Source organism: Oxyura jamaicensis, chromosome 27 (genome assembly GCF_011077185.1).
Source record: "Oxyura jamaicensis isolate SHBP4307 breed ruddy duck chromosome 27, BPBGC_Ojam_1.0, whole genome shotgun sequence".
Lineage (NCBI taxonomy): Eukaryota > Metazoa > Chordata > Aves > Anseriformes > Anatidae > Oxyura > Oxyura jamaicensis.
Genome location: NC_048919.1, coordinates 3,150,749 through 3,159,520, shown reverse-complemented (window position 1 = coordinate 3,159,520; position 8,772 = coordinate 3,150,749). Strand labels below are relative to the sequence as shown.

At 71.8% G+C, this 8,772-nt stretch overlaps 1 protein-coding gene across 1 annotated transcript; it reads left to right on the top strand.

Annotated features, from left to right (window-relative positions):
• The first annotated feature begins 6 nt into the window (after positions 1-6).
• On the top strand, positions 7-8,208 carry PLEKHH3 (pleckstrin homology, MyTH4 and FERM domain containing H3). Its single transcript, XM_035347651.1, is given in 14 exon segments — positions 7-162; positions 3,094-3,149; positions 3,789-3,877; positions 4,059-4,253; positions 4,352-4,509; positions 4,607-4,730; positions 4,930-5,227; positions 5,321-5,528; positions 5,721-5,857; positions 5,991-6,111; positions 6,238-6,417; positions 6,419-6,688; positions 6,765-6,956; positions 7,061-8,208. Coding segments are annotated over 14 exon segments (2,358 nt in total). The 5' UTR covers positions 7-15; the 3' UTR covers positions 7,244-8,208.
• The last annotated feature ends 564 nt before the right edge of the window (positions 8,209-8,772 follow it).

The window sequence follows — 8,772 nt, the reverse complement described above, 5'->3', positions numbered from 1 at the left end:
GGGCCCGGCGGGGCGATGCCGTTCCCCGGCGGGCTCTGGTGGCTGCTGTGCTGCCGGCAGGGCTTCACGCTGCTGCGGCGGGACTACGGCGACGCGGACCGGGAGGCGGACGGCGAGGCCGAGGAGGAGGCGTCCTTCGAGCTCCGAGCGCAGGGAGACCAGGTGGGTGCTACCGGCACCGGGACCGCGGCTGGGCACGGCGCGGTGGGTGCCGCGGTGCGCCTCTCGTCCCGTCCGGGGCGCACGGCTCGGTTTGGCTCGGCTCGGCTCGGCCCGGCTCGGCCCGCGGCTGTCCGGTACCGTGCATGGCTGCGTTGCACCGGCCCCGCTCCCGGTGTACCGGCCGCTGCCTCCGGGCCCCGAGCGTGGCTCGCACGGGGCTCGGAGCCCGTCTCGGTGCGCGCCGTGCGGGGACGGCGCCGCGGTGCGCACGGGCTGCCCGGTCCCGGGAGGCTTCGGAGCTCAGTTCGGCGGTCGGGGCACCGGGAGCGGATCCGGCCCTTCCCGGTAGCGACCGGCCGGCTCCGGTCTCTGCCGCCGCTTGCCCGGGCACGTCCCTACCGCGGTCGGGGCGCGCCGGGGCCCGCGGGCAGGGGTGCCCTTGGCGCGTCCCCGCACCGGCCGCTCCCCGGGCACCGGGACCGGAGCCACCGGGGCTCGGCGGGGCTCCCGGGCACCGGGAGGGGGGTGTCCCGGTCGCGGGGGGCGTGTAGGCTCCCGGTACCACCGCAGGTTGCTGCGGGAGGGGCTCTGCGGTGTGTAGGGGGCCGGGCTCCCGCTGCCCCGCGGTGCGGCCGGGGGGCTGCCCAGGGGTTGGGACCGATGCTGGCACAGCCCGGAGCACTGCGGACCCCCTGGGCTCGTCCTGAGACCCCCGTGTGCTGTCCCCGGCTGAGCTGGGGCACTGGGGGAGGAGCTGGCCGGGGGTGCTGCCCCCCCTGTGAGCAGGGCCTGGGGCTTGGGCATGGTGGGGGGCACAGGTCCATGGGGCTGTATCTGCAACCTGGCAGAGGGGACGGGGTCCTCTGGCCCAGGGGTCCACCTGCCCGCCTCGGGAAGAGGCAGCCTGGCTGCTTTCCCAGCCCTTTGGGGCCTGGCTCCGTGTTCCCATTAGGCTGTGTCTGCTCAATGGAGGGGCACTGGGGGCTCCCGGGACCCCCGGTGCCCCCAGCCCCTGTGCCCAAGCAGGGCTGGCGTGGTGGCTCCTGGCCGCTTGGCCCAAGCGGTGCTGGTGCCCCCAGGTCCCTTGCTCGGTGCTGCGTGGGCCGTGGTGGCAGCTGCTGGTGGGGCCGTTCCTGGTGCCCTGCCAGCCCGGTGGGAGCCTGGGCGCCCGCAGGGCTACGGGGCACAGCCAAAGCTGGGGTGCTGCCAGCCTGGGTGCCCGGTTGGGGAGCGGAGCTGCCCACGCCTGCTCCTCAGGAAGGAGCAGCGGGGCCGGATCCTGGCTTGGGATCATCCCCATGCCACCGCCGAGGGTCAGGTTGGCTCGGGGGTCCCTGCGGGACGGGTTCCTCGGGGTTGCTCTGCGCAGACCTGCCGGCCCAGCCAGCGCTGCCGGGGCTGTTCCCGGCACGCTCTGCGCCGGGGAGCAGGGCTTGGATCTCCCCGCTCCGGCTGCTTCCTCTGCTTGGGGAAGCGGAGCAGCGCGGCGGAAGCCGGCGCTTCCCTCCTGCCAGGCTGCCTTGGGGACTGCTGATAGCGCGGGGGTGGCCGGGGAGCCACGGGGCTGAATCCCTTCCCCTAGGGGACGCGGGGCTTGGTGACAGCCAAGCTCGCTGCAGCCCCTCTCCTGCCCCGCAGCCTGGTTTGCAGCCTGCTTCCACTGCAGCCAGGCTGGGGACAGATCTGAGCCTCCCCCCAGGCTCCCCCCTTGCAGCAGGGCCTGGCTGTGCTGGGATCCCCTTCCCCTGCAGTGCCAGGTTCTGGAGCTGGGCCCACCGGGCTCCGGTGGCGGTGCCAAGGCCACGGGCCAGCAGCAGAAGCCGTTTTGGGCTTTCCTGCATCCCACGGGCTGCACTGGCTCCGGAGGTCCAGGCTGGCGTGGGCGGCCGTGACGCTGGTTCCCGGGGGAGCCCTTTGCCCGCCCCACGGCCGCGGGGTCCTCGGAAACCCGTGGCGCCAGCCGCCCCTTCCTGGGAGCGTGGGAGCAGCTGCCCTGGCCCTGCTGTGGTGGTTTCTCTCCTCTCCTGTTTATTTATAACCCTGAGAAGGAGCTGGCCGCCGCCGTCTCCTCCTGCGAGCCACGGCCGAGAGGAGCTGGGCACCGTCTCCGTGCCTTGCAGACGGGCAGGAGCGTGGGGAGCCCTCCCTGGCCGAGGCCCCGGCGGTAGGACACCCCCGGCAGGAGCTGGCCCCGTGCACGAGGCGCCGGCGTTGCGTGACAGGTGCCCTTAATGCCACGGGTCAGCGGAGCCTGCTCCTGCCCCGGGCGGCGATACCTGGAGCGGCTCCTGCTCCCCCTCTCCCTGCTGCTATTTTTAGCAGCCGTCTCTTTTTCTCGGCGTTTTGCGGAGCGCCCTGACCTGGCTGCGGCTGCCCCGTGGAGCTGCAGCTGGTGGGGGAGCCCGCGCCTCTCCTGGGGCCGCATCCTGCCCGTGCCGCCGCATCCCTGCTCCCCGCACTGCTGCGTTGCCCTGCCCTGCCCGGTGCCTGCCCGTGCCTGGGCTCTGCCTCATGTCCCGGCACGTGTGCCAGGCTCGTCACGTGTGTGGCACCGCCGACGTCAGGCCGTGCCGCGCGAGGAGGAACCAGCCCCCGTCCCACTGCAGGGCCAGGGACTTCCCTGCGCAGCGTCCCACCGCCGCGGGCAGGAAGTCAGCGGCCCCATTACAATGGGACTTTGTGCCGTAAGCGTATTACTCAGCACTGACCTTGTGCAATTCTGCACGGTATTCAGCCCGCTGGGGTCAGCTGAGGATACGCGGCCAGCGCGCCCGGCGGCTGCCCCGAGGGGTGCCCCAGCTGCAGCCCCAGGTGCTCCTCAGGACGCGAGCCCATCCCTCGGGGTCTGGAGCCGTCCGATGATCAGGGGGAGAAGGTTTTGGGGTGCCAGGCGGTGGCTGTGGGGCTGAGACACGTCTCCTTCCTCCCCAGGCGTCCCTGGAGGTGAGCCTGAGCCAGCCCACTCGCACCAGCAGCGGCTCGGAGCGGTGAGTGACCCCGTGCCACCAGGCATCCCATCGCGTCCCCCTCACGGTGCTGCAGGAGCTGTGCGCTGTCCTGCCCCGCTCGCGTGGCCGGGCACTGCGCAGCGTCAGGCCATTGCCAAGAGCAGGGGATGGTGGTGCTGGGACTGCCGGGCTCTGTCCCCGTATCTGCTGCACCCTCGGGCTTATCCCCATCCCTTTGCCTCGGCCTCGCCGTGTCGGAGGGCGTAGCCGAGGCAGCCGGTGGGGCCGTGCGTGGTCCCCTACCCCGGGAGGCTCTCCGGGGCCGTGTCCGTCCGTGGGCACCGTGTCCCGGGATGTTGCGTGCCCAAGGAGACGGGGTGCTGGGGGCACAGGGGCCTGCTCGCTCCCCGTCCTCCCAGTGCCGACACCGCTGCCAGCATTCCTTCCTGGTTGTTCATTTTCCGAATTCCTTGGCAGGGCCGCGACTGCAAACAGCTTATTTTTAGCCAGGGTCATCTGCACCCGATGGCTGTGCCGCGTTCCCACCGCGGGGTTGCGGGGTGTCCGGTGCCCCCCCCGGGGACGTGGCTCCCCGCTGCTGCGGCACCGCTGGCCCCCGCTCCTGGGGGCTTGGCAGGCTCCCGCAGGCTCCCGGGCTCAGCCCTGCGATGTCCCCAGGTCCCTGCTCGTGTCGGAGGAGATGCGTAGTCTCATCGTGGAGAAGGGACCGGGGCCAGTGGAGGAGGACCCCGACGCTCTCGTGAAAGGTAGGCGCAGCGCTACAGGGGGTTCTTCTGCCCCCCGCCACCCCCTGGGTTCACAGCTGGGGTTAGCAGGATTGTGCCCCGACGGGCTGGATGCCATCCTAGGGTGGCACAGGGCAGGGGACACGGACATCCAGCGGGCTGGATGGTGCTGGTGGCAGGGGCTGAGGCTTCTCCTTCCCAGGCTGGCTGCAGCGGGAGGTGCGGGGCGGCGTCAAGACCCCCTGGATCCGGCCACGGAAGTACTGGTTCGTGCTGACCCCCGACTCCCTGGACTACTACAGCAGCAACGAGAAGGGAGCCAAGCGCCTGGGCTCCCTCGTCCTCACCAGCCTCTGCTCCGTGCTGTGGCCGGACAAGCAGACCTACAAGGAGACGGGTAGGGTGCCCGTCGGGTGGGCTGCCCCTTCGCGGACCCTAGCGCCCAGCGTCACCCTCCGGGGAGGGGGCGGCGGGTGAGCTGTGTGTCCCCCGCAGGCTACTGGAGCGTGACGGTGTTTGGCAGGAAGCATTGCTACCGCCTGTACAGCGAGCACCTCAACGAGGCCGTGCGCTGGGTGTGCGCGGTGCAGAAGGTCATCGACAGCAAGGCGCCGGTGCAGACGCCCACCCAGCTGCTCATGCGCGACGTCGAGGTGAGTCCGTGGCACCGGGGGGCGGCTTGGGGGGGGGGCTGCGGGAGCTCGGCCGGGCGGCCCCTCTGCAGCCGCTGCCGTCGCTTCGCCCTCGCAGGAGCACTGCGGCAGCCCCGAGGTCCTGGAGCAGATCTACCGCTGCAACCCCATCCTGCGCTACACCAGCAGCCCGCTGTACGCCCCCCTGCTGCCCTTCCCCTACGGCAGCCTGGACCAAAGCGGTGAGCGGGCGCGTGGCGGGGGGACCCCGGGGTGCCAAACCGTGCCCGTCCCACGCCGCCGGTGCAGCGGGGAGGTCCGGGTGCTGAGTGGCAGGAGCTGGGCTGGGGCTGAACCGCACCACGTTGTGGGTACGGTGCCTGGTGGGAAAGCCCAAATCGTGGCTGTTAACCCCCCCCCCGTCCCCATCCCATCCTGCAGCCCCCGGACCCCGCAGCTACACCACGCTGCGTGACGAGGCCGTGAAGCTCTTCAACTCGCTGCAGCAGCTGGAGTCGCAGCGGGACCCGGTGCCGCTGATCCAGGGCATCCTGCAGACCTGCCTGGACCTGCCGCCGCTGGTGGACGAGATTTACTGCCAGCTTGTGAAGCAGACCACGGAGCCGCCGGCGCCGGGCGGGCCGGGCGACTTGCACTACTGGCAGCTGCTCACCTGCATGAGCTGCACGTTCCTGCCCTCCCCGCCTGTCCTGCGCTTCCTGCGCTTCCACCTGGACAGGCGAGTGCCGCGGAGTCGCCGGCTGCGGGCAAGGAGCTCGCCGGGGTCCCCGGCACTGTTGTGACCTCCTCCCAACCGTGGTGTCCCCCGCAGGACGGAGAGCCGCTTCCCCGCCTCGGAGATGGCCAAGTATGCCTGCTTCATCCGGGAGGCGCTGGGGAAGACGAGGGGCCGGGAGTGCGTGCCGTCCCTGGAGGAGATCCTGGTGCTGATGCGGCGGCAGGAGATGGTCTGCACCGTGCACTGCCCCGGCGCCGCCGCCTGCAGCGTGGCCATCAGCTCCCACACCACGGCCGAGGAGGTGAGGGCCGAATCCGTGCCGTGTGCGGGGCTGGGGAGCATCGGGCAGAGGGGACAGGGATGGGGGAGGCAACGGGGGGGGACGCGGGGATGCCTGCCTTTGCCCGCCGTGACCTGTCTGTGTCCCTTTGCAGCCCTGAGCGCCGCGGCCAGGGACGCGCAGTCACCGTTGGTTGCCTTTGTCTCGCCCCAGGTGGCCCAGGAGCTGGTGTCGCGCCTGGGGCTGTCCCAGAGCCCCAACCTCTTTGCGCTCTACGAGCAGTCCCGGCTCCGGGAGCAGCCCGTGGGCAGCTCCACGCTGCTGGCCGACGTCCTCACCAGGTTTGAAAAGTAAATGTCCTGCTCAGCTGCCTACGGGGAGGGAAAAAGGAGGGGGCACGCGGGTCCCGGGGACGAGGGGATGCTGCGGGGGCTGCACCCGCCTGCGTTGCCCGGCGCTGACGGCGCTGCTCTCTTGGTGCAGCCTGGCCGGGGAGGAGCGGGAGCAGGACGCGCCATGCCGGCTCTGCTTCAAGCACTACGGCTTCCTGGACACGGACAACGTCCCGCGGGACAGCCTGGAGTTTGCCCTCCTGTTTGAGCAGGTGAGAGCTGTGCCACGGGTGGCCGTGCCGTGCCCCGGTGCCATGGGTGGCCGTGCCGTGCCCCGGTGCCACGGGTGGCCGTGCTGTGCCATGCCCAAACACTCACCTCCCCCTGCCCTCCCGCAGGCTCATGAGATGGTGCTGCGGGGCTACGTGCCCACGTCGGAGGAGACGCTGCAGACGCTGGCGGCGCTGCGCCTGCAGAGCCTCAACAGCGACTTCTCCACCCACGCCCCCTTCCCGCGCCTGGAGGAGCTCTTCCCGCCCCACGTCCTGCACGCCCGCCTGCCGGCCCCCCGCCCCGACCCCCCCGCCCAAGTGCCGCGGGGCCCGGCTGCGCGCGGGGCTGTTGGCCGGGGGGCTCTGGGGGCACTCGCTGGCCAAGCAGCGCGCCGAGCGGGATCAGCGCCTGCGGGGCCGCCTGCGGGAGGAGGGGGCCAGCACCATGGCTGCCATCGTGGAGAAGTGGAAGCTGCTGCAGGGCATGGGCCGGCCCGAAGCCATGGCCGCCTACGTGGCGCTGGTGCGGGAATGGCCCGGCTTCGGCTCCACGCTCTTCGACGTGGACCTGCGCGCGGTGAGGCCCCGGCGCGGCGGCGTGGGGGACGGGGACCGGGCGGGAGGGGGTGGCCCTGACACCCCTCTCCCCACAGAGCCCGGTAGAAGCCGGACCTCAGCGGCTGTGGCTGGGCATCGGGGCCAAGGCTGTGTCGCTGTACAAGCCGGGGGAGCCCGAGCCCTTGGACAGCTTCTGCTACGGCCGCATCTCCTCCTTCGGGGCCTCCGACAGCGGCACGTTCCGCCTCTCCGTGGAAGACCGCGACCTGCTCTTTGAGACCTCCCAGGTAAGGGACATCCCTCCGTCTGTCCCTCCATCCGTTGTCCCCCTCGGGGACCGTAGGGCGCAGCTTCTCCGGGCTCCCCCAACCGTCTCCCCTCCGCCCCGCAGGTGGACGAGATCGCCCAGCTCCTCAACACGTACCTCGCCTCCACGGGTGCCCGCCGGCCACCCCGGCCCCAGGAGCCGACCCCTGACCCCCTCGATCCGGACCCCGCCGCTCTGCCCCCGGGGCTCTGCCCCGTGGCCGGGCCCTGGCAGCGCCCGCCGCCCACCGGCTCCTTCGGCAGCTAGCCCGGCGGCCACGAAGGATGCTCCGGATGGACGACGCGGGGAGGGCGAGCGGTGGGGTCCGCGCCGACCCCCGGTGCCGCGCGCTCCCCGCTCCACCGTTGCCTTTCTGGTTATTTCCTTAATTTATTTCGAGACGCCCGCTCGCCCACGTCTCCCAGCACTTTCCCTGGAGGGGGCAGCGGGACCGCCGTGTCGCGGGCGCCCGGTGCTGGTTGCGCTCCTGCTTCCCCCGGCTGGTCCCCCCCACGCTGCCCCCCCCAGGCCCGTCCCTTTCCCCTGTCCCCCTGGTGCCTTCGCCTCCGGCACTCGTGCTGCCCTCGGTGGCTCTGCCCTGGCTCCTTCCGTCCCGGTGGCTTTACCTGGGCAAGGAGGGCGCTGGGCAGCAGCGCTGCCGCCGTCCGTCCGTCTGTCCGTCCGCTGAACCCACCCTTCCTGGAAAGCTGCGGGCGGCTTTTGGCCGAGCCGCCTCGGGGACCAGCGCGCTCCGGCCGGGTGGCCCCGCGGTGGGGCTCGCGGTGCAGGGGCGGCCGGCCCGGGGGGCGGCGGGGTGGGCCGGGTAGGTACGGCTGGGGCTCAGCCCCTTGGCATTGCCTCTGTAAAGTTTGTCGGTTCAGTCTTCGGGTTGTTTTTTTTTGTTTGTTTGTTCGTTTTTTGTTGTTGTTGTTATTGTCGTTTTTGTTTTTTAAATAAATGCACAAAGCCGAGCCCTCCCTGTCCCCCAGCCTGGGACCCGCAGCAGGCGCGGACAGGATCCGATCCCCGGGGGACAGCGGGGGCCCCATCCCGGGCGGCCCCCGTCCGCGGGGAGGGATCGGCACAGCGTGTCCTTGGGGGCAGGGAGCCGCCGTCCCTGCGGCCAGCGCCGGGAGCCGGGCTCCTCGCTCTGCCCTTTGGCATTTCGTCAACAAGCGCAGCCAGCGCTGCGGCTCCGCTTCCAGCTCCCCCCGGCACCCGCTGGCACTGGCTGCCCCGGCTGGGGGGGGGGGGGGGGGAACCGTCCCCGCAGCGGGCGCCTCGGCGGGGCCCGTGCCAAAGAGGGCGTGGGAGCATCGGCCCTGCGATGGCCGGCGAGTATTTTTAGCCTGCTGCTCCGTGCCACGCGGTCGGAGGAAAAGGCTCATTCTCACCTTGGGCTGCCGGGGTTTGGGCTGGTGCCAGCGCCGCCCCGCACCCGAGGTGGTCACGGCCTGCCTCGTGGCCGCTGCCGTGGGGCAGGACCGGAGCCGGCCACACGCCGATGCCCTTGTCCGATGGCACCCCGAGGGTGCCATCCCCTCGGGGCCGGAGCGGTGGGGAGCCCTTTTTTTGTGTGCCCCCCCCCCCCCCCAATTCCTGCACGTGGCCTCGCCCCTGTGAAACATTAACGCGGGCAGCCGTGTGCGGGACAGGCGGCGAAGGCAGGGCGGTGCCGGCGCACGGTCAGCCGTGCCGGCAGGTCCTTCCAGTATTTCTGGCTCTGCTGCAGCTGCCACCCCGGCTCCCCGGCCCTGCCTGGCCGGCCCCGCGCCGTGCAGGTGAGCGGCAGGAGC